We start from the raw sequence: 26,037 nt of genomic DNA, 5'->3' as shown, positions 1-26,037 counted from the left end.
AATGATTTCTATGCACACTGAAATTTAAGAAGTACTGGAACTTTACCACATGTATTCTATTTTAGAAACACAGTAATTACTGTAAGCCAAGCAATCCTAAAACTCACCCACTCTTTCAAATAGTAACTCAGTTCCCATTCTGAACAACCCCATTTATAATAATAACCTGGATAGGTACTATTTTACCCTCATTGTACAGATCACGAAACCTATGGATGAAAGTGTTAAGTACTTGCCTAAGGTCTCAGAGCTTGTATATGGTGGAGTGGAGATAAGAAATCCAGAATCCGGGGTGGAAGGGGGCGCCTGGGTGGCTCAGTTGGTTAAGCAACTGTCTTCGGCTCAGGTCATGATCCTGGAGTCCTGGGATCAAGTCCCACATCTGGCTCTCTGCTTGGTGGGAAGTTTGCTTCTCCCTCTGATCTCTCCCTTCTCATGCTCTCATTCTCTCTCTCTCTCAAATAAATAAATATTTAAAAAAAAAAAAAAAAGAAAAAAAAGAAGAACTCCAGAATCCATTCTGCATGTCATGATTCTATACTGCCTGACTCTTGGAGACATAAAAGAAATAATTAGAACAGATATTAAAGGCTGGACACTTCGCATCAGAAAAAAATACCCACAGGTGTAACAGCAACTATCCTGGAAGCTACAGATTACAGTAGAATCCCAGAGAGATCCTTTGCTCCAAAAGGATTCTTTTTAAAAATTTTTTATTTATTTATTTTTTATTTTTTTAAAGATTTTATTTATTTATTTGACAGACAGAGATCACAAGTAGGCAGAGAGGCAGGCAGAGGCGGAGGGGGAAGCCCGCTCCCCACCAAGCAGAGAGCCTGATTCGGGGCTTGATCCCAGGACCCTGGGATCATGACCTGAGCCTAAGGCAGAGGCTTTAACCCACTGAGCCACCCAAGTGCCCCTGGATTCTTTTTTTTTTTTTTAACTTTAAGATTTTATTTATTTATTTGAAAGAGAGAGAATGAGAGCGTATGAGGGGGGGAGGGTCAGAGGAAGAAGCAGACACTCTGGAGGGCAGGAAGCCCAACGCAGGACTCGATCCTGGGACTCCAAGATCATGACCTGAGCCGAAGGCAGTAGCTTAACCCACTGAGCCACCCAGGCGTCCCCAAAAGGATTCTTAATTCAGCAAGGGCTGCAAGAAGCAAAGCTTCTTTCCATCAGATGATCAGGCATCCAAGATAAGCAGGAGTGAGAGCTTATTAAATAGAGGGCCTATAACTAAATAAACAAAAATGATTATACTTTGCTGATACATTTAAAAATGTTTTCCGTCATGAAGGTCAGTCTGCATAGTAAAGTAAAAAGTTGAACCTACATGCATGGAAACCTTCCCCTGTTAATGTCCACACAGGCATTAGAAACTGAGAGATGTAAACAAGTTTTAAAAATGGGTACTTTTCGGGAGCCTGGGTGGCTCAGTGGGTTAAAGCCTCTGCCTTCAGCTCAGGTCATGATCCCAGGGTCCTCGGATCAAGCCCCACTTTGGGCTCTCTGCTCAGCAGGGAGCCTGCTTCCTCCTCTCTCTCTGCCTGCCTCTCTGTCTACTTGTGATCTCTGTCTGTCAAATAAATAAATAAAATCTTAAAAAAAATGGGTACTTTTCTTGTTGGACTTGTCCAAGTCAGGTCAAAATACTTTAAAAACTAGTTGCAGACCCACCATAGAGCTGGGCCCCTGGCCTTCTGGAACTGTCCATACGGTGATTTGACTTCAGCTGACCCAGCCATTCACCACTTTCTACTTTTGGGTCTTGCCTCCTTTTAAAACACCTCACAGCTCTGATTTCAAATTTGGGCACAGACTTGGGTTTTCCTGGCTGCCTGTTTCACAATCTCCAGGACAGTGGTCAGCAGAACCAGCAGAAAAAGCACCTCAGGCTGCACTCATTTCCCAAAGCCTCCGGAAAGTGGATATTACCGAAGTCAAAACAACACCTTTAATATATTTGGAAGTACCATTAACAGTGTTGGATAGCTATTAGCATAGAATCTTTGCATTTACTCAACCCTGAGTCCAGGTGGTATGCACAAAGGATAAAGGGCAGTTATATCAGATCTTCTCCAACAACTCTAGAAAAACCTAGAAACTTCTCAAAAAGGGCACTTTTTATGTTTATGGAAATAAATTGCTTATGCAAATAAAAATAAATGTACTGGTGTGCCAGTTATGCAAAAAGGCACCTTTTGGTTTCATTCTAAGCAAAAAGGACTGCATTGATCCTTTCCATAAATATTTACTGAATTCCTACAATGCGCCAGGTTACTGAGCTAGGACTGAGCATTCAGTGGTGAACAAAAACAGACACAGTCCCTGTTCTCATGGAGCTCGGGTTGAGGCGGGTCAGAAAGACGTTAATCAAGAATTCCCACAAATAAACATATCATTACAAGCTGACATAAGTGCTCTGAAGGCAAGGAGGATGAGAGGGCCAAGGAGGCCTGAGCGCACAAGCTCAGGACTAGCTGGACGTAACCAGCTGCGTGAGACTCAAAAAGGAATTGAGAGCAGAATGCATGGGAGAAACTGACATTCAAAGGCTAGAGGGGCGCTTGACTGGCTCAGTCAAGAGAACACAGGGACTCTTGATCTTGATCTCCAGGTGGTGAATTTGAGCCCCATGCTGGGTGTAGAGATTACTTAAATAAATTAAAAAAAAAAAAAAAAAGACTAGAGAGTGTTTGGGGAGACAGAAAGAGCTGAGGCAGGAGAGGAAGGAGGGGGTGGAACCATGCAGGGCCTTTGTTGGCCAAGTTGAGGTTTTTGCCTCACTTGGAGGGACTTAAGCAGGGGCTATATGAGAGATTGGCATTTCAAAAAGACCTCTAGGGATATAGTGTGGAGACTGGATTGGAGGAGGGCCTAAGGAAACACAAGAAGTCAGCCAGGAGTATTTCAGTTCTCAAAGCTTAGAGAGAATTAGGGCGGGAGTAATAAAGATGGAAAAATGATAGGACTTGGTGATGAAATGAATATGGGAGGTGATGAGGGTGTCAAGACTGATGCCACCAAGGTTTCTCCTGGTTTGTGTATGTGGGTGCACAGTGGTCACATTCACTGAGATGGCAAAACCAGAAGATTAGAATCTGAGGTGAGAGTTCATGGGTCCAGTATCGGACCTGTGGAGTTATCTGGTGGGAGATGATAGATAGGCACTTGAGTTCCTTTGTTATGCAGGTCCGAGGCTCCAAAGAGAAGTCTAAGCTGGACATTTACTGGGGGCACCACTGGCATCTACAAAGAAAAGCGAAGCTGAAACAGGAGAGACGAGACATAAACGCCCAGAGAGGAATGGAAAAGGTGAGGCCTTGAGAAATCCTGGCCCTCAATAGCCAGGGAGAAGAGCTGAGCCTACAGATGAGATAGAAAAGGAGGAGGCCCAGAGGTGGGGGAAAAGCAAGGAGGCTGTGGGTCATGGAAGCCAGGACATGACGGTGCTTCAAGAGGCCAACAATGGACAACACAACCCACCCCTGAGAGGGGATACACGGCAAGGACTGGAATACCCATTTTACTTACTGACAAGAAGGTCACTAGCAGACTTAGCACTATTTCCATGGAGTGATCGTACAGATCAGTGAGGGGGACAGAGGCAAGAACTGAATGGGCCGAGAAGTTTATGAGAAGTAAGGACACAGAGGAAGTACAATTTTCCAGAATGAAGCAGGAAACTCTCACTCAGACTAACACCCAAAGGCCTTACAATAATCTACAAGGTCATAGATCCTCATTCCAGCCACACTGACCTCCTTATTCTTTGAATTCACCAGTGTCCACCTGGTGGCTTTCGTATTTGTTGTTCCTTCAATTAGGAACCTTATTCCTCCTCATAAATAAATGACTGTTCCCTAATTCTTCAGGACTTCGCTCAGAAATTATTTTCTCAGTGAAGTCTCCCCTAACTATGTATTTAATGCTAAAGTTAACCTCTCACACTTCTCTACTATTTGGTATTTCTCACTATCTGACAGGCCATATTTTGTTTTTGTGTTTACTATTTACCTCAGTCCCCCACCCCTCACAGAAAGAATGTAAATTTCTTGGGGGCAGAGAATTTGGTCTATGTTGTTCACCTTTATATTCTCAGTGCATATAAGAGTGTATATCACATAGTAAGCACTCAATAAATATGTGTTGAATAAATAAAATATTTGAATGGATTAAAAAAAGCCTAAATATATATACCATCAATTATCAACTAGAAAAAAATTTCTTAAAAGCTCCATATATAGTAAAAAAATTTGGAGGGAAAGATAGAAACAAAACAAAAGATAAGGCATAAGTACAAGAAAAACCACTGAGTGACATTTGAAAATAACTTGAGTAAATATAGACACATTAATTCTTTTTATGAAACAATTGGCTTTTAGAGATATCAACTCTTTCTAAATTAATACAGAAATATATCACAATTCCAGTTAAAGTTCCATGGAATTTCTAAAATTCTCCTGGGAGGAAAAAATGTCTGAAAATAGCCAAGATGACTTTTTTTGCAGCGGTGGGCAGAGTGCTGAGGAGAGATGATGAAGGGAGGTAATTCATATGAAATATTGAATAATATTATAAAGTAACAATATTAATACAAGAACGTGGAGATCAATAAAAGGAAATGTAAGATCCATAATCAGATGCAAATATATATTTTTAAAGTCAATACACAATAAAATGTGTACTTTCAAATCAATAGGGAAAGGATAGATTCATTAAATGAGATTAGGACAATTTATTAACCATTTAGGGGAAAAATGATGTTTACTGTTATGTAAATTATATGCACATAAATTTAAAGGGCTTAGACATTTTATTTATTTTTTAAAATATTTTATTTATTTATTTGACAGAGAGAGAGAGAGAGAGAGCACAAGTAGGCAGAGAGGCAGGCAGAGAGAGGGGGAAGCAGGCTCCCCACCGAGCAGAGAGCCTGGTATGGGGCTTGATGCCAGGACCCTCAGATCATGACCTGAGCTGAAGGCAGAGACTTTAACTCACTGAGCCACAGTTAAACTCTTGGGTTAAGTCCCAAGGGCTTAGACATTTTAATTATAAAATGAACCCATAAGATAGCTGTAAGAAAATAATATCAATGTGTATCTCCTGAGTTCATTAGAGCCTTAACATGCACAAAAGTAAAAGAAGAAAGTGACAGATTTGGCTCCACAAAAATTTAAAACTTGTATTTTATACAACATAACACAAATTTTAAAAAGAAAATAAAAACTGGGAGAAAACATTTGCAACCTGACAAAAGATTAATGTCCCCAACATAAAAAGACTTCTTTATAAGTCAAAAAGAAAAACAAATTACCTAATAGAAAAGATGAGCACAGAGAAAATTCAAAAGTTAGAAATACAGATAGTCAATAAAGAAATGGAAGACATGTCCGAACTCACTAAGATTCAAATAATTGTTAAAATTAGTCATTTTACACCATCATTCAGATGTCAGATTGATGAAGATTAAAAAAGGTAGCAAAGGGGCGCTTGGGTCGTACAGCTGGACGGGCATCTGGGCTCAGGTCATGTTCTCTGGGTGATAAGACTGAGCGCCATGTTGGGCTCTGCGCTCAGCACGGAGCCTGCTCAGGACTCTCTCTCCCTCTGGCCTGCCCTCCCCTCACTAGCCAGGTGCACAGGCACGTACACACACACTCTCTCTCTCTTCCTCTCCCCGCCTCTAAAATAAATAAATAAATCTTTTTTGTTTTTTTTTTAAAGAGTAATAACACTTAATGTTACTAAATATGTGAGGAAGCAGGCAATTTTATAGACTGCTGATGGCAAAGTAAATTCTGGAAGGCAATTAATAGTAGATTAACCCAGATATTAACGAAAGGGTTTATTAGTTTGCTAGGGCTGCCATAACAAAGTACCACAGACTGGGTGGTTTAAACAACAGAAATTTGTTGTTGCCCTCACAGTTCTGGGGGCTGGAAGTCCAGTTCAAGTGTCAGCAGGCCGGTTTCATTCTGAGGGCTCTCTCTTCGGCTTGTAGATGGCCATATTCTCCCTGTGTCCTCACATCAGCTTCCTCTGTGCACGGATCTATGTCCTAATCACTTCTCAGAAGGACACTAGTCATACTGGAGTAGGGTCTACCCTAAAGCCTCATTTAAACCTTATTTACCTCTTAAAAGAGGCTATTTCCAAATATAGCCGCAGCCTGAGGTACTGGAATTAGGACTTCAACACATGAATGGGGTGGGAGGCGCACAATTCAGCCCATAGCAGAAGGAGTTTTCAAAGATGTATACATAAGAATATTTACCACAACACTGTTTATAAAAGAAAGTGTGATGGGCAGACTTCTAAATAGCTCCACATGATCCCTGCCTCCTGGTTGTCACACCCTTGTGTAGCCCCCCCCAACCTTGAATGTCAGCCGGACCAAGTGACTTGCTTCTGAAGAACAGAGTATGGCCCAAGTGATGGGACATCACATCTGAGATCAGGTTACAAAAGACTGATTTCTGTCTCATTGGCACTGTTCCTCTGGATTCTGGTAAAGAGGAACACTTGGTAAGAAATACAGTAAGGGTGGCCTCTGGTCAACAGTGAGTAAGAGACTGAGGCCCTCATCCAACAGCCCTCGAGGAACTGAATCCTGTTGGCAACTACTGCACGAGCTTGGAAATGAATCCTGCCCAGTTGAAGATGAGTCTGGCCTTAGCTGATACCTTGACGGTTGCTTCCTGAGAGTCCCTAAAACGAAGGGCCCAACTAAGCTGTGCCTGGAGTCAAAACCCATGGCACTGAGACAATAAATATGTGTTGTTTTTTAAGGCACTGAGTTTTGGGAGAAGCAACAAATAACTAAGACAGAAAGTAAAATTAAATTTCTATGGAGAGGGGCGCCTGGGTGGCTCAGTGGGTTAAAGACTCTGCCTTTGGCTCGGGTCATGATCTCAGGGTTCTGGGATCAAGCCCCACATTGGGCTCTCTGCTCAGCAGGGAGCCTGCTTCCTGCCTGCCTCTCTGCCTACTTGTGATCTCTCTCTGTGTCAAATAAAAAATTAAAAAAAAATTTCTATGGAGAGGTAACTAGTATAATATATCATGTTTTGTACACACAAAACCATGGAATTAATCTTAAACGGTGATACAAGATCTATATTTACATGGAAAGTCTATACGATATAGTTTGTGGAAAAAGCAGATTACAAAAACAGCATGCATAGTAAAATCCCATTTTACTAGAACACATGAGTGTTCTAGGATGTTTTGGCAAATAAGTAAACAAAACAAAACAAAACAAAACTCAGGACGCCTGGGTGGCTCAGTTGGTTGGACGACTGCCTTCGGCAGTCATGATCCCAGAGTCATGATCATGATCCCGGAGTCCCGGGATCGAGTCCCACATCGGGCTCTCAGCTGCATGGGGAGTCTGCTTCTCCCTCTGGCCTTCTCCTCGCTCATTCTCTCTCTCACTGTCTCTCTCTCTCAAATAAATAAATAAAATCTTTAAAACAAACAAACAAACAAAAAAAAAAACAAAACAAAACTCAAGCCGTCTTTAATAAGGAAATGTATTGGCTTTTACAGGACGAAGTTTAGAGGCAGGGTGGGTTTCCATGGTTCTATCAGTATCGTCAAGGCTCTAGCTTTCTCCATGCTGTTCTCTCCCTTCAGTGTGTGGTCTTCGTCCTAGTATTAATTTCCCTTTGGATCTGTGGGTGGCTGCTACAGACAAGCGAGGGCACTTGTATCCTCTTCAGGTCCATGACCCACTTGGAAGGGAGAAGGAGTTGCTTCCAGAAACTCTACCAGAAGAATGTGGAAAACTTGCCCAGAAATCTCCTGCAAACTTTTTCTAGAGACTCATTAGTCCAAGTTGCCTCAGAAGCCCATTCCTAACCTGACTGTTGCTAAGAGGCTGGGATGACCTTAGATCAATCGGGCTTCCCCTTATATTTGGAAGTGGGACCCGGTACCATGGGGGTTTCTTGTAGGCAGAGGGGCAGGCCGCACTTCCGCTAGGGATCTCTTGGGAAGAAGAAAAGTGAGGATAGAGATGTGGGGGCAACTAATAATGGGCACTACATCCTATCTGTGTGTGCGTCTCTTAGTGTGTTTACTATTTCAAATGGATGTTTATGGACTGTTTATATGGGCTCTATTTTAAGATTACATGCTTATATTTTATTGAGGGTGCAATCTCAGGGAAGCAAGAGTGAGGGGGAAATCTAAGTGAGGAAACAGTGGGAAGAACCAATATAAGGGAGTGCGTAACCAACCTGGCCACAGCTTTGAAACCGCTGGTTATTTGGTCTTACACAATGTCTCCAGAGAGACCATAGGAAACGACCGCACTGGGAATAGTTTCTCAGGGAGAAGGAAGAGCAATTTCTCAACTGGTTCCTCCCAACTCCTGTCTCTCACTGATTGCTGCCCCTCAGGGAGTGACCTCCACAACACCTCAGGTCTGTGCGTCTGACTCTTCAGACAGCCACAGAGGAAGCCAGGGCCTCTGGAGAGTGGTCTCCCGCGTCATCAGTGCTGCACGGGGCTCGCTGATGCACGGGAGAGAGCTGGGAAGCAGGGAACAACCGATCACTAGAGAGAGCCACATGGCTGAAGTAAAGAAAGAGGCCATGATCAAGGAGGCTAAATGAGGCTCAGAGGCCATTCTGGGCCTGGTCCCTATTCCTTGCAACAAACTCAGCCCTGACTAGAACAGTATCCTTCTATAAAGTCCAGCTGGTTGTTTTTTCTCTTTTCCCAGAACCTTCCTAAGCACATTGCACTTTTCCTTGTTTCTGGTCATGGGTGGACTTATTGCATAAGACCAAATATTCCTTAAGGGCAGGAGTTACAACACAACCATCTCTATATTCCTCCGTACATACAGTGGGCATTCAATAAATGTCTAAAAATAAAAACCAGGGCACTTGGGTGGCTCCGCTGGTTAAACGTCTGCCTTCGGTTCAGGTCATGATTCCAGGGTGCTGGGATCAAGTCCCACAATGCGCTCCCTGCTCAGGGGGGAGTCTGCTTCTCCCTCTCCCTCTCCCTCTGCCCCCTGCTTATGCTCTCTCTCTCTCTCTCTCAAATTCTCTCTCTCTCAAGCAAATGAATAAAATCTTTGAAAAATTAAATTAAATTAAAATTAAAATCACTATTCTTAAATTCACTCTCCTATGATAGTTTTCAGAGGCTCTGAGTACTGAAGATTCACAAGGAACTCTAGAAAATGACAAAGCACTGTGAATAGTAACTCTTCCATCAAGGAAACCTGTATTTTATATCAGAATAGGGAGGAGGCTTTAACAAATTAGCTTACGAGATCAAAAGACAATATCCTTTGCAATTTCCTCATCCCATGTTATTTCACAGATGGTAATTCTAGAATCATGAAAGCGTACAGTTAAGACAGGTTAGTATTGGCACAGGAGTTTTTCTCTATTTTTGGAATGAAAAAAATGAAAATCCTATCTTGCGAGTGTGGAAGCAGCAACGTAATTCTATTGTAACATAATAATAATCCATCAGTTCATTCATTCAGCACCGACTAAGCATCTATGTACATAGCATCCCTGTACAAGGGATGGCGTTGTGTGGTATGAGAGATAGAAAGGCATGGTTGTCACATTCACAAAGCTTATAATCTGGTAAGCAAACAGAGTTAAATTGAAATTACTAAAATGTAAGTTATGATTGGGCAAATTCCCTTATTTTTATTCTATCATTACTTTAAAATGTTAGCTTACTGTGAATACTCAGTAACCGCAGAGGAATGGGCTCAGAAAAGTGGGCAATAAAAACATTAACTTAAAAATCTTCCCTTTCTAAGCTTTTACATAGCCTGAGAGAGTCAAGATAGAACCATGGGGATAGCTATCCACCAACTTTTTAATAATAACTAGGACACAAAAGTCAGAATAGTTTTTTTTTTTTTAATTTATTTATTTGACAGTCAGAGATCACACCAGGCAGAGAGGCAAGCAGAGAGAGAGGAGGAAGCAGGCTCCCTGCTGAGCAGAGAGCCCGATGCGGGGCTCGTTCCCAGGACCCTGGGATCATGACCTGAACGGAAGGCAGAGGCTTTAATCCACTGAGCCATCCAGGCGCCCCCAGAATAGTTTTTAAGTTCACTTCATCTTATAACCAGTACTTAAGAACAGACAAAAACCGATCAAGAGTTCACTGTTTTTGAAAATACTACCTACAGAATGGTATTGAAGGTTCTCGGATGAGAACAGCTACTATTGTAGAGAAACTGTGGATTCATCGGGGTTAACTCATGAACAAACACCAAACGGTTGCCCAACAGAGACTAATGTAAGCACCGTGAGTAATCCAAAATCCTGAGCTGGGACCTAAAGTCTACAAAATGAAGGTATTTCAGTCCTGGGAAAGATGTTAAAATCATTTTACAGAAGAAGGAACGGATTGGAGAGGCCACTGTAGCTTGCCTAATGTCACGTGACCAGTAGGCAGCGGGGCCGTTGAATCCCCACCACACTGATCTGTTACATTAGGTAAAGTGCACACAATATGCATTTTCAAATATAAATTCCGCTGCTCCTTTTGAACTGGACTAATCCTGAAAATTCTTTTTCTAAAAATTCTAAAGTGTTGGAAATTTCTATTACCCACTGAATACTTTTATCTATTTACTCAGTTTCTATTAAATGTTGGGCACTGTGGTTACAAAGACCAAAAAAAAAAAAAAAAAAAAGTGTAGTCTCTGCCTTAAGTATGTTAAGTATGGAAAGGCAGGAAATGGAAAGAGTAAAAATATGAAATGTGAGCAGGGCTGGCCTAGAAGTGTGTGGAAGGTCCCAAGGCATCAGGGAAGTCTCCAGAGAAAGAGCTGCATGAGAACACAGTCTAGAGAAAAATAAGAAGGTGCTCATCAGGGAGACAAGGGGGAGAGAAGGGCACTTACAGAAGGAGCTATGTGTGTGAAGCATGATGCTTGGAACATCTGGGCTGGCATGCTGGACAGAGCCACGGTGCCAGAAGGCCAAGGGCCTCAAATTAAATGCCTCTAGAAGGAGTCCAAACTTATCCGAAAGACATGGACAACTGTTGAAGGACTTTAAGAAGAGCTTCCTGCTCAGTTATAGAAAAACGTTAGCGAAAAATGACTTTGACATCCATGTAGGGAGGCCTGGACAGGCAGAGTCTATAGGTTAGGACACTAGGACACTAACTGTGATTAGAAATGAAGGAGCTTAGGGAACCAAGAAGGTAGAGGAGGATGAGCAGCGCTGATTTCACTCTGCTTGGAACAAATGTAAAACTGCCATCACACTTTTTAGAAGAATTACTTCCCCAACAATACCCTTACATTGATTTTCATCCTGTTTATCATGAAATAAACTTAGGTTAAGACTCTTAGGACATATGGGGCACCTGTGTGGCTCAGTGGGTTAAGCCTTTGCCTTCGGCTCAGGTCATGATCCCAGGGTCCTGGGATGGAGCCCCACATTGGACTCTTGGCTTCAGCAGGGAGCCTGCTTCTCCCCCCTCTCTCTGCCTGCCTCTCTGCCTACTTGTGATCTCTCTCTCAGATAAATAAATAAAATCTTAATAAATAAATAAATAAATAAACAAATAAGACTCTATAGTATATAGGTGTGCCTGGGTGGCTCAGTGGGGTAAAGCCTCTGCCTTTGGCTCAGGTCATGATCCCAGGGTCATCAGGCTCTCTGCTCAGCAGGGAGTCTGCTCCCCACCCCCCCCACCTCTCTGCCTGCTTGCGATCTCTGTCTGTCAAATAAATAAATAAATAAATAAATAAATAAATAAATAAAAATCGTTTTTAAAAAAAGGCTCTATAGTACATAAATTTGTCATAGTCTTACTCACACCCTTACTCAAATGTAGGCTTGTTATTTCCCCTAAAGAAGTTCTCAATTTTTGTAAATAAGTGAAAAACACTGACATTTAAAGGAAATGCTGCCACATTTTTATACAAATGCTGCCCTTCACCCCATCTATTTTCTGAACTCCTTCATCTGTACCACAAATTTGCATATACTGATGTTTTAAACAATAGATAACAGGTGTAACACAACTGCACTTGCCATTACGTTAAATAGATGCCCAATTAACACCAACATCAAGTCTAAAATAAAATGCATCTTAAGTATCTTTTACATCTACATTAGTAGTTGTGAATGTTAAAAATAATGATAATAATAATAATAATAAACACAAAGCACACCTATCTAGAATTTTCCAAGCACAAGTGTTACAACTAAATATTCAACTGAGGGCTACACTTAAACTCAGCTAACATCTGTCCCATCAGATAGATACATGTAATGCTTATCGGTCAATCTAGAAATGTGTTCATTTACATTCTCACTTCATTAGGAACCCAAATGTTTGGAAAATGAGTAAGTCCAGGAGTCCTTACCCAGGCCGGCTGACCCAACTTTTTTTCTCCCATCGGGTAGTCAGCAATAATCAATGGCATGAATTTAGGAATTACTCATTTACATATTTAAACTGACATTTTGAAATGACAATGAGAAGCTGACAATTAACTGTTCTCTAAGGAAATGCCCTTTCTCTCCATATGGTTTCTACTCTGGGACTAACACTTAAAGAGATTTTCAATTTGCGGAACAACAGAGAGTCTCCCCAGCTGAGACTCCCATGGAACTTCATTTAGAATGCAAATGCCTCACCTTCTGTACCGAGTATTTAAATGCCATTCCCACTTATGCTAAGAAACCAGTTATAAAATGAAAATTCACCCTCACCATAGACCTTGGGTAAATTAAACAGTAAAGAAATGTAAGGCTTTGGGGAAAATACATTTTCTTGTGTTAGCTTGGCAGCATGTATGATGGAAAAGGTCCTCGAGTAGGGCCACAGATTCATCCTTCCCCCAGAGGCTTTGTTATCATGGTTCCTTGTCTTAAAACAGAGATACTAACTCCTGTTGCAAGGATGACATGAGATAATGTGTGGACTAATTGATTATAAACTATAAAGGCTTCCATAAATGCATGCCATTATTTAGACATTTACTAATACTAATATACTGACTCAAACTAAAAGGACTGTAAAATTAAAATGTGGCTAGGGGAAAAAATAAAAATACCCTGAAAAAATAAAGTTACTAAAAATGTATGTGCATAAATTGTTCTGTATATTCAACACAATCCCTATCAAAAAAATCCCAGCTACTTGGGTCAAAGAAATTGACAAGCTCATTCTAAAATCTGTGTGGGAAATCAAGGAACTAAGAAGAGCCAAACAATCTTGAAAAAGAGAAGAACCAGGCAGAAGGATTCACACTTGCTGATTTCAAGACCTATGACAAAGCAACAGTAATCAAGACAGTGTAGTTAGTACTGATACAAAAAAAGGCATATATATCAATGGAAAAGAAACAAAAGTCCAAAAATATACCCTTACATTTATGGTCAATGGATTTTTTACAAAGTTGCCATGAAAATGGGAAAAGAATAGTTTTTTCAACAAATGCTGCTAGGACAACTGGATATCCACGTGCAAAAAAATGAATCTAGACCCTTTCTTCACACCACACACAAATATTAACCCGAAATGGAACATAGTTCTAAATGTAGGAACTAAACCTATAAAACTCTTAGAAGAAAACATAGGTAACCTTGGGTTAGACAAAGCCTCCTTGGGTATGTCACCACAACACAAGCAGCAAAAGGTCTCATAATATATGATTCCATTTGTATGAAATGTCTTTAGTAGGCAAATCTATGGAGGCAGAAAGTAAACTGGTCATTGCTTAGGGCTGGAAAGTTTGGGGAAAGATGAAAGAGTACTGCTAAAGGGTAAAGGGCCTCTTACTGAGGTGATAAAAATGTTCTAAAATTGATTATGATGGTTGTTGCAAAACCGTGAATATACAAAAAACAAAACAATGAAGAAAACCCACACATTGAATTGTATCCATTCTTTCTTTTCCTTCCTTTCTTTCTTCTTTCTTTCTTTCTTTCTTTCTTTCAAGTAGGCTCCACACCCAGTCTGGACCCCAGCACAGGGCTTGAATTCACAACTCTGAGATCAAGACCCAAACTGAGATCAAGAGCTGGATGCATAACACCCCGAGCCATCCATGTGCCCCAAATCGCACACTTTAAATGGGCAGACTGTATAGTATGCAAGTTATATCTCAATAAAGCTGTTAGAAAATATCTGAAAGAAACACATATGAAAAGCAGCACTAATAGTGGTCAAGACCTTCATTTGAGAACCGAAGACATCAGTTGATATTCGACTCTTACTAACCATGGATCTTGAGCAAATAAGAGTATCTCTGACCCTGTTTTTCTCATCTTAAATTGCATGTAATAGTAATTCTCTTTTCAAAGAGGCTATTGTGAGTAGTAACTGAGGTCATGTATATAAGATGTTGGTTTAGGGTATAGGCTAACACATAGTAAGCACTCAGAATTTTAGCTGGTTTTTCCTTAAGATTTTATTTATTTATTTATTTATTTGAGAGAGAGAGAGAGAGAGAATGTGCACACATAAGCAGGGAGGGGCAGAGGGGGAAAAAGAGGGAGAAGGAATCTGAAGGAGACTCCACACTGAGAGGAGAAGCCTGGCACAGGGTTCAAACCACGAGATCACGACCTGACCCGAAACCAAAAGTCAGATGCTCAAAAGACTGAGCTACCCAGGTGCCCGAATAATGTTAGTTAAAAAAAAAAAAAAAAAAAAAAAAGTGGGCTTAGGCTGTAGGTAGTAGCTTGAAGATAGTAAGATATTGCTGTAAATGTTATTATAAAATTATTTATATGTAAACTTAATTAAACAGTGTTTCCAAATAGGGAGGCTCACTTGAAGACACAGAGAAAGAAAAATCAAGACTCCACCTAAGGTCTTTAGATAATCAGAGAGACTGGATTTACTTTCCCACCTAAAAAAAAAACCCTAGAAATCCGGACAAAACATAAGAAATAATAATTTCCAGACATTATATAACAGGCAGCACAAGACTAAAATCCCTGTGTAAAGATAAGCCAGCAAGAAGAGCCTACAATTATACCAACTTACTGCCTGGAGACAGTTTACACACTGCAGAACAGGAGAGGGAATCCAACATAACCTAGTGGTCCCGCTGAGCTGAGATAGAGAACAAAGTTCAGCAAATTCAAGGTGAATAGAATTTGTGGTGCAGAGAGGAGGGAATGCCTCATAAGGAGAGAGTTCCAGAGAATTGCAGAGGCTAAATTAACCTTAGGCTGAAGGTTATTCTGATCTTGCCTAACAAAGCTCAAAGACAAGTTCCCAAAAGATCCAGAGACAAGTGCATGCCAGAACAAAGTAAAGGAATACAACAAAAACCAGAACTCAATGAGTTAAAATGTATTATCAGGCATGCAAAGAAAGAGAACTATGTTCCATATTCAGTAGAAAAATTAATCAATAGAAACAGACCCAGAAATGACAGAAATGATGGAATTAGCAGACAAGGAAGTCAAAAGTAGCTATTATAAATATGCTCCCTATATTCAAAAGGACTAAAAATACAATGAAATATGAATGAGATTAATAGCAGCCTAGACACTGCAGAAAAGACCAGAAAATTTGAAGATATAGCAATAGGCACTCTTCAAATGGAAACACAGAAAGAAAAAAGATGGGGAAAAAGTTAACAGAGCCTCAACAAGTGGACAAATATCAAGCAATCTAATACATGCATAATTGGAGTACCAAAAAGACATTAGAGAAGGAACAGAAAAGATGTTTGAAAAGAATAATGGCTGGTTAATTTCCAAATCTGATGAAAGCTAAACCTACAGACTCAAGAATTTCAACAAACTCCAAGCCGGAGAAAGCACAGATGAGTGTTCTATCATCTTACGTTGTAGGTAAGGAAACTAAGACAGAAGCAGGTACTGGTACCAAGTCACATGACTACTTAGTAGCAGAGCCGAGGTGAATCCAGCTTTTCTGACTCAAATCCAGTGCCCTGTCCACTATGTTGCAGAGAAATAACATGACATGACTTACTCTTTAATAGGTCACCTGGCTGCAGTATGCATAATCTGAGTGTGTGGAGAGAGTGGAGGGGACCAGACAGAAGAAGGAACCAGTCGTACTAATCTCGGTGTGAGACGGGTGATGGTTTGGACCAAGCAGAATTGGTGGGTTTGCTGATATACTGAATGTACTAACAGAAAAGAGAAGAATGCAGGTTGACTTTATTTTTTGACTTGAGCCTCTACTCTAGCAAGGGAAGGCCATTTATTCCAATGGAGAAAACCGAGGGAAGAAGAGTTGGGGAGAGGAGTCAGGAATTTTGTTTTGCACATTGTAAGTTTGAGCTACTTTCAGACATGCAAAGTCAAATATGTAGTTACTGCACATACCTGTCTTAAATTCAAGGGAGAGGTTGCGGTCAGTGATGTGGAAGGATCATAAATGCGGTAGACAAGTGACTCAAGTTTGCGAAGCGCTATGCTAGATGATTCTTAAGAGTCTTTACGTATGAAGAATGTGTGATCCAATTAAGGAAATACTATATATCAGAATGGGCTCTTCTGGATGATTAGGTACCAAATTTGTCCCACTCAAAATTCTCTCCCTCATATTAGTTATAATGGATTTCCTTTTTTCCCCTCAATTAGGTTCCATTTGTGCTTTTCTGGGTGACATTATGATTTGATTATAGCTTTGAGGCTTTCAGTATTATTAAGTTTCTTGAAAGTTTTGTTTGGTTGTGCTATTTGAATATCACCAGGGGCTTTCCTTTAAAAATTGTGTTCCAGGGGCACCTAGGTGGCTCGGTGGGTTAAGCCTCTGCCTTCGGCTCAGGTCATGATCTCTGGGAGTGAGCCCTGCATCAGGCTCTCTGCTCAGCAGGGAGCCTGCTTCACCCCACCATCCCGACCCCAACCCCCGCCCCGCCCCAGCCTGCCTCTCTGCCTACTCGTGATCTCTGTCTGTCAAATAAATAAAATCTTTAAAAAAAAATTATGTTCCAGACTTATTACCTCTAAGTATAATCCTTATGTCCTGGGAATCTACCTGGGCATGAGACAAGGAATCTAGAAGTCCTAGTCTTTCTACTCCATTTACCTTTTGTTCAAGTGCCTCCTGTAACTTTTTTTTTTTTTTAAGATTTTATTTATTTATTTGACAGAGAGAGATCACAGTAGGCAGAGAGGCAGGCAGAGAGAGGGGAAGGGAAGGAAGCAGGCTCCCTGCTGAGCAGAGAGCCCGATGCGGGACTCGATCCCAGGACCCTGAGATCATGACCTGAGCCGAAGGCAGCGGCTTAACCCACTGAGCCACCCAGGCGCCCCCTCCTGTAACTTCTAAAACCAAATTAGTCTTCTCTCTAGCTTCTCTGAGCCAGATTTCTGCTAACTGTCCAGGGGAGGAATAATGGAATCTGTTTACTATGCAACTGTAATTCTTTAATTAAACACTACAGTATTCTCCATCTGACCTGAAAACCTCTTGTAGTTGCTTTCCTTGTGCAAAGATGATGAAGAAAATGTTTGCAAAGCAATTCTAGTTCATACGTTTCACTAATAATTCCAGTTCAGATTCATTCTTTAATAATACAGTAGATGGAACCATGAAGGTGTTTACTCTAGCATTACATAAAATACTGTATTTTGAATTTCTAAGATGCATAGTGAATTAATACTGTGAAATCTAAATGATAATTATAATTCTCTTGGCCGGGCATTGACATAGTTACCACTGCATGTGCAGCATGAATCACATTGTTATTCCTGGTAACATGACTAGATATCTCTCAATGCTTCCTTAGGAATACAAGTTCTGGCTATTGTCTGAGAATCTTCCACTGACATGATTTGGTAAGACCAGAAATACCAACATCAGTGACCACAGAGAGAAGTCAACATTTTAAATGAGCCAACAGGAAAGAGTGCAGCCTTCTTTAAAGAAATGTTGCATCTCTGGCATCTTTTGATGCCATTGAGGCTGATACTGGGTGCTGAGACCCAACATCAGTACTCTGAACCAAAAAGTGATTTGCCTGTTTTCTGATGGCCTGTTTTCCTTTCTTATCAATCACAACAGTAAAATATGATAAAATCTATGACTAAAGAAGTTTAAGGCAGAACTTTCAACAAAAATAAAATTAAAAATCTATTCAGTGATATGTATCTTATTATAGTGTGATTGGTACAGAAAACAATGGTGTGTCCCAAATTTATAAACTCCAAAGCAAGTAATTGGAAACAATCTAAGTGTCCAACAACAGAAAAAGACTTAAAGAAATTAAATACAGAATGGAACATTATAATTACAAGTCACATTTTCCAATCTTATTTATTTTGGTGACAGCTTTATTGAGATATAATCTACATGTCATAAATTCACCCAAGCGATGTGTGTGGCCCAATGGCTTTTTGTATATTCATAGAGTTGTGCAACTATCACTGTAATCAACTTTAGAAGATTTTCATCATTTCAAAAAGAGATCCTGGACACTTCAGCTATCATCCTTCAATCCCCCCAATTTCCCCAGCCCTAAAACAACCACTAATTTACTTACTGTCTCTATCAATTTGTATATTCTGGAAATTTCATATAAATAGAATCATATAATATGCAGTCTTTTGTGACTGGACTTTTTTACTTAGCATAGTGCTTTCAAGGCTCATCTGTGTTGTAGCATGTTTCAGAGTCATTCATTCCTTTTTCTGACTGAATAATATTCCGTTGTATAGGCTATACCACATCTTGTCTATTTATTCATCAGGTGATAGGCATTCAGGTTGATTACATCTTTGACTATTATGAATAAAGCTGCTGTGAACATCTGTGTACAAGTCTGTGTGAGGATATATGTCTTCAGTTCTCTTGCATATATACCTAGAGGAGAGTGGCTGGTATATATGTTAATTCTATGTTTAAGTTTATGAGGATCTACTAGACTCTTTTCTAAAGTGGCTGCACCTTTTTACATTCCTACCAGTAGTTATGAGGATTCTGGTTTCTCCACATCCTTGCTAACACTTGTTATTATCGGACTTTGATTATGGCCATCCTACTGGATATCTGGTAATGTTTTGATTTGTATTTCCCTAGTGGCTAATGATGATGAGCACCTTTTTATTGTTTATTGGCCATCTGTATGTCTTCTTTGAAGAAAAGTCTATTTAGATCCTTTGTCCATTTTTAATTGGTTTATCTTTTTATTTTTGAGATGTAAGAGTTCCTTATATAATCCAGATGCAAATGCTTTGTCAAGTATATGATTTGTAAATATTTTTTCCCGTTCTTTGGATGGCCTTTCACTTTTCTGATAGTGTCCTTTGAAGCACAAGTTTTAAAAATTTTTATTAGACAAATTTATCTTTTTTTGGAGTACGTGTTTTGGTATCATATATAAGAACCTATTGCCAAATCCAAGATGACAAAGATTTTGTCCTATGTTTTCTTCTAAGAGTTTAATAGTTTCAGCTCTTAACAAGTTTTTGATCCATTTTGAGTTAATTTTTGTATAAGAGGAATGTGAGGAACACATACATTTTGTATATGAGGAATATATACATTTTCGTATGTCCAACTTCATTCTTTCCCATGTGGCTATGCAGTTGCCCCAGCCCCATTTGTTGAAAAGTCAATCCTTTCTCTATTTCACCCTTGATTTTGAAACCCTTGTCTTCATGCTCTTATGGAAAATAAATTCACTATAGGGGCACCTGGGTGGCTCAGCGGGTTAAGCCTCTGCCTTCAGCTCAGGTCAATAACTACTGGTAGGAATGTAAAAAGGTGCAGCCACTTTAGAAAAGAGTCCTCTGTCCTGGGATTGAGCCCCACATCGGGCTCTCTGCTCGGCAGGGAACCTGCGTTCCCCTCTACCTCTCTGCCTTCTTCTCTGCCTACTTGTGATCTCTGTCTGTCAAATAAATAAATAAAATCTTAAAAAAAAAATAAATTCACCATAGACACATGGCTTGTTTCTGGAATCTCAGTTCTATTTCATTGATCTATAGGTTATCCTTTTGTCAGTACCACACTGTCTTGATGACTGTTGCTTTGCACTAAGTTTTGAAATTGGAAAGTGTGAATTCTCCACCTCTGTTCTTCTTTTCATGATTGTATTGACTATTCTGGATCCCTTGAATTTCCATATTAATTTTAGGGTCAAATTATCAATTTCTGCACAAAATGGCAGTTTGGATTTTGAGAAAGTTTGCATTAAATCTGTGGATCAACTTTGGGGAGCACTGCTATCATAACAATATTAAATCTTCCCATCTATGAACAGGCGATGTCTTTCCCTTTATCCAATTTCTTTTTTAAAGGGGGAAAGTAATCATCTTTTCAAGTTTATTTATGAGAGAAAGAGAGCATGAGCGGGGGTGAGGGGTAGAGGGACAGAGAGAATCTCAAGCAGATTCTCTGCTGAGCAGGAGCCTGATGCAGGGCTGGATCCCAGGACCCTGGGATCATGACCTGAGCTGAAGGCAGATGCTTAATCGACTGAGCTACCCAGGCACTCCCTATCCAATCATTTTTAATGTGCTAGAGGAATGACATGATGTAGCTATGTCACCAGGAAAATAGAAATGATATTCCTTGGCTTGGGGATAATTGGTAATTTTTATTTTATTTTTAAACTTTTCTGCATTTTCCAATTTTTCCACATCTTTTATATAATAAGAAAGAAGTTATTTTTTTCAAGAATTTATTTATTTGTTTCTTTATTTATTTTTGACAGACAGGGAGTACAAGCAGAGGGAGCAGCAGAGGGAGAAGCAGACTCCCTGCTGAGCAGGGAGCCCAACACAGTTATTTTCAAAAGAAAATATTCTTGGGGCACCTTGGTGGCTCAGTCGGTTAAGCACCTGCCTTCCACCCAGGTCATGATCCCAGGTCCCAGGATGGAGCCCCATATCGGGCTTCTAGCTTGGCAAGGAGTCTTCTTCTCCCTCTGTCCCTTACCCCTCTCTCACTCTCTCTCTAATAAATAACTTTTTTAAAAGAAAAATATTCTTTAAAAATATACACTCACATTTAAAGTACTTTATAAATATGGAATACACTTGAAAATGAAAACACTTGGAAGATTTTTCAAAATACATGAACATACCAGGGTTTATACTCAGTCATTTCTTCATCAGAATTTACTGATTGAATACTTTATGGCAAATACTGTGCTAGCTCCTGACCGTACTGTTTTTTTTTTCTTGTTGTTGTTGTTTATTTGCTTGGTTTTTTTGTTGTTGTTGTTGTTTGTTTGTTTCTAAGTAGACTCCACACCCGGCATGGAGCCCAGGGCCCTGAGTTCAAGACCCAAGCTGAAATCAAGAGTCAGATGTTTAGCCCACTGAGCCACCCAGGCACCCCAGAGTGTACTATTTTAACAAAATAAACATGTTTCCTACCCTCATGAAGCTACAACTAGTGGGAGGCTGACAATAAACAGGCAAACAAAGTAGGAAATCGAGATGCAATTATAGATTGTAAAGAGTACTATGGCAAAAAGTCTCTGGCACTATGATAGCGAATAACGGTGGGGAAGAGCTAACCCACTTGGATACAGTAGTCAGGGAAGCTCTCTCTAAGGCACCAAAGTTTGAGCTGAGGCTTGGCTACTTGATATAAATGTAAATGTTGGTTTTGGGTATCTGTCAAATGTTCAAGACAGTTTCTTAAACTGAAAGGTAAAAATAGGAAGCTTTAAAATTCCAAAGGGAAATTAATTTCAACAAATAGAGTAACCCCATCACCTCCTATACCATGGTAAATAGGATCCAAAAAATTCAATACTACGAAATGTGGGGTTAAGTGATCATAAAGTTAATGAAATGTAGCAGAAGAGCCTCTATGTTCCCACTATAGTCCCAATTTTCCCTGTCCAAGCTGCAGTCTGGCTCTACATACGAGTAGTTGTGTTTTCCAGCTTAACTATCCACAGGGATGGTTCTGGGGCCCGGGGGGGGGGGGGGGGGGGGCGGGGTGGGGAAGGCTTGGAGTTCCTGGACAGAGGCAGCAATTCCAGGAATCTCCAGTGAGCTGGTGTCCTTTTTTGTCAGCCTGCTGGAGAAGTATGGCCCAAGAGAATATTGAAGATTTGAATCCCCATCCTTTCTCTCCGTCTTCCTGAGTTTGTGTGCCCTAACATATCCCCCCCTGGTCTCAGTCTATATAATCTTCCACTAGCCTTCCTCCAAACATGAGGTTTCCAGCACTCCTGTTTGAGAATGAGAGTTGAGTCAAGGACCAAAGCCAAAATAGTTGAATGAGGATGCCCATGCAAGTTTTATTATAGGTTTGGTTGCTACTTGCCTACTCAATATCCATTCCCTGCTCTTAGTAACAGAACTCAGATTTTGTTTAGGAGGCGGTATGACTAATCGAATTATGTGCTTCCTTGAACTTTACTGCAAGAACACGACTGCGTGGTAAGGTGATGGAGTTTAACCAATAAGATTTCAATTAAGGGATTTGGGAAAGCTCTGCTCTAATGATATAGGCACTACTCATTTCAGCTTCCTTTTATACCTTCCTCCTTGGAACTTGGACATGAGGCTGGAAGCAGAGCAATCGCTTTAAGACTAGGAGGTAACCATGAGGATGAATGTTTTATATGAAGAATAGTGATGCAGAAAGATGGAAGGAAGCTGGGCATTGACACTGTTGTGGAACGGCTGGCCCAGCCTGAATGAACCACCTCTGGACCTCTAGGTGAGAAACTCCATCTTTATTTGACTGTCCCATTGGTTTCCCATTTTATAAAGCCACCTGAAATCCTAACAGATACAGTGGTATAAGCCATGAGCATGAACTTAACACCTTTTGAAGAATCCAAGAATTTTAAGGTTTTAGTGTAGAAAGTCCAACTCTCATGCTTATAAAAGAGAAAATTCACAGCCCTCCACTCCTCATCATCCACTGTAGAGCAGCCAGTAAAGGTCATTTAACAAAAGTAGCACAAAGGAGGAGCTCCAGAGAGGAAGGCTTTTAATGCCACTTATCTTCATAACTTCCTTTCCCAAGCCATATCAAATAAACATATATTCCAGGTAAAACTGAATGTGCTATGTAAACTTACTTCTAGAGAGGTTCCTTGGTGCCTCCTTGCAATGAGATTGCCATCCCTGAACTCCTCCTATATGGGAGTTTTTCACAGCATAAAATAATGTCCAGAGCAACTCTGCCCACAGGTGAAGTTCTGGCTTAGGGTTCATTATTGCACATACCTTTCAACTTTCAAGCAGATGTATTAAAGTGATATGGCTCAAGGAAGGATAGTTTTTTCCACTTTTGCCTTAGCAGGTTTCCACTCTAATCTGAAATCTCCTGTTTACTACCACACCCTTACACACAATGCCTCATCCTCCAAAACAAAGTCCTCAGATTATGCCTACAGAATTCACAGTTCTTCAGAGGAGACAGATCCCCATTCAAGATAATACGAACATTTGTACAGAAAGTGTAGTTCAGACAAACCCAAATCAAAGGAAGGGGAGGAGAGAATTCTGCTCGTTTTCTGTATGCACCCTTGCCCACGTGAAATTAAATTCTCTGTGCATCCTAATGTGAAGAATGTAGACTATTTTTATTATCACAAATAAGATAATGGGCACTCAAGTAGGAAATTCAAGTAGGCTACTCAAGCAGGAAAAAAAAAAAAAATCTAAACTATATGATGAAATTTTTCATCACAGGACCCAAACAGAGAAAGACTTCCAGATGAAAATCTACATGGAGTCAACTAGAAGTATATATATTTTTTCATTTCAGAATAGAATTACTCCATAAAGTTTTCTGACATCTCTCTAATGTTTCCCAGTGAAACTCTAGAAAAGTAATGATTCCGTCGAGTCATCATAACTGAATGGAGTCCCAAATAATTTTTCTTTAAATTATCAACATCTTCCATGTCAAATTACCTGTTTTAAATATCTTTTTTAAAAATTAGGGGTGGGGGAATCCCCCACTCTTTTTTTTTTTTTTTTTTTTTTCCTCTAAGTAGGCAAGGACAATCAGCAGGAGGCAGCCTGGGGTTTTCAGAGATCTTTACTATCATCAACACAAAGACTAAACTAACATGTAATATACAACTTAGGTGGCCTTCCTGGAAGGCAATTCAAATTTCAGCGTGGAAGGTCTTCAGTGCTCTGTGTCAACCCTTCAGAGAAGCAGATCATAAAACATTACGCGTGCCTTCTTCGTCATCTGTGTGTGTTAAGTGTTAAAAATGCGGGCAGAAATAATTATTTGGCCAAGCCCTGAGGCTGGAAGCTACAACACAACCCCGCAGGGAGTCCAGGAGCAAACACACCGAGGGTTGTAAGTGGTCTCGCGCTCACTCACATCCCACTGGAGGCTCACCTGGTCAGCTTGCGGAGCCAAGGTAGGGAGTCGGGTCTATATGTTCCTGCCTCACCTCTAAACCCCCAGTTTGTGCCTGCGCGCTTGGTTTCCCTCGAGCTAACAGTACTGGGTGGCCAGCTATGTCCATTCTGTGGGTTCCGCAGTTTGGAACACAGGGGATCTGCAGCACCCGAAAGTTCTTCGCAGCCTGTTTTCATGCCCAGCTCTGTCACTGACAGCGCATCCCTATCCTGGTTCCGTCCCGGGGCTGTCCACTGAGCAGCCGGACTGATACCGGGAGCCAGAGACTGCAGGGGCAGCCCCTCCTACCTGGGACAAGTGGCCAGAATTCAATTCTGCCCAGGCATGAGCGCTCCAAGACCCGGGGAGGACTCGCATCCTCAAGAGATGTCTCCTCACGCCCAGACAAAGACAGCGCTGGGAAAAGTTGGACCCAACTGGCACCACCAGCAGGCGAGCAGATCAGCCCCCTCCGCCTTGGGGAGCCGAGCCGACGACGCGCTCTCGAAGTCGCAGCCAACTTTTCCCGTGAGCTTCTGAGCAACTTGCTGGAAGTTGGGGCGAGTGGGCAGAGGAGGGGGTCAAGGGCAGCGCGGAGAGAGGCTGGCTGCGCCCCAGCCGGTTTCGCGTACCTCCCCAGTACCTGCTAATGTATCCGTCCCCGTCGCCGTCGCACGTCTGGAAGAGGCGCCGCATCCGCTCCTCCTCGCCGGTGCTGGACGTGTCGCTGCTGCTGCTGCCGCCGCCGCCCCCGCCGCTGCTGCCGCCGCCGCTGGCGCTCCCTGCCGCCGCCGCCGCCGCCATCATGCGCCCGCTGCCTGCTCGGGAGGAGGAGGAGGAGGACGCGCGGCCGCCGGAGGAATCCGCGAGGCGCAAAAGCGGCTCGCGGCCCCGAACCTGCCTGACAACAGAGCATGCCCAGTGGCCGCCGGGGCGCTCCGGGCGCGGGATTCCAGCTCTCCGGGTTTTGCCCGGGCTGGCGAGCTCCGCGCTCCGCAATCCCGGGGGTAGTCACCTTAGTGGAGAGGGAGGAGGGGAAGGGGGTCGTGGCGTCGGGAGCCCGGGATGCCCAGGGGACGCGAGGGCACGCGACGGGAGGCAGTGCCCAGGAGGTCCCCTGGAGGGGTGTCAGCTCCGTGTATCCCACCACAACGCGCCGGCTCCCGACACTGAGGCAGAGGCGAGGGTGCTCCGTCCGGGAGGAACTCCTCCAACGGCCCGGCGGCGTGGATTTCTTTTCAGGAAAAAGATGAACACTCCCGTTTTGATAACTCTGAGCGGTAGTCCTGGTCTCAGTCTGCAAGACTGCGCTGGATTCAGTATCCATAGCCCCCCCCCCAAATGAGACCCGGAATGGCAGGGGATTTGTGCCTTTTTTAACACCTGTCAAGAAATCCGAACCTCCTTGGCTCCGACGGGTCTCACACACAGTACCGTAAACGATCTCTCCTGGGTGGCATGGTGCACGTTTGGTCCATTTCTGGAAACGGCTCCTGACCTGGTGTCACTAGCATTTGACCCGACAGTTTTAGTAACGTCAAGAGCGAACAGAACAGATGGTTTCATTTCACTGCAGATGTTTCTATTATTATCAACCCTATGTTTCAGGAGGTAGGTAACTACTTCATAGGGTATCTTGGTAATAAAATAAATAAATAAATAAATAAATAAATAAAACAGTATATAATGGGGATGCCTGGGTGGCTCAGTGGGTTAAAGCCTCTGCGTTCAGCTCAG

At 41.7% G+C, this 26,037-nt stretch overlaps 1 protein-coding gene across 1 annotated transcript in view; it reads right to left on the bottom strand.

Moving 5' to 3' along the window:
• MCC (MCC regulator of WNT signaling pathway) overlaps positions 1-25,107 on the bottom strand; it is a 433,623-nt gene extending 408,516 nt beyond the window's left edge. The window contains exon 1 of the mRNA XM_032335530.1: positions 24,944-25,107. Coding sequence (XP_032191421.1) covers positions 24,944-25,107 — 164 coding nt within the window. The remainder of the gene's footprint in view (positions 1-24,943) is intronic.
• Positions 25,108-26,037: the final 930 nt, after the last annotated feature.

This window comes from Mustela erminea, chromosome 3 (assembly GCF_009829155.1).
Source record: "Mustela erminea isolate mMusErm1 chromosome 3, mMusErm1.Pri, whole genome shotgun sequence".
Taxonomy (NCBI): Eukaryota; Metazoa; Chordata; class Mammalia; order Carnivora; family Mustelidae; genus Mustela; species Mustela erminea.
Note: the sequence above shows the minus strand (reverse complement) of the source record. Positions and strands in the feature narration are given on the sequence as shown.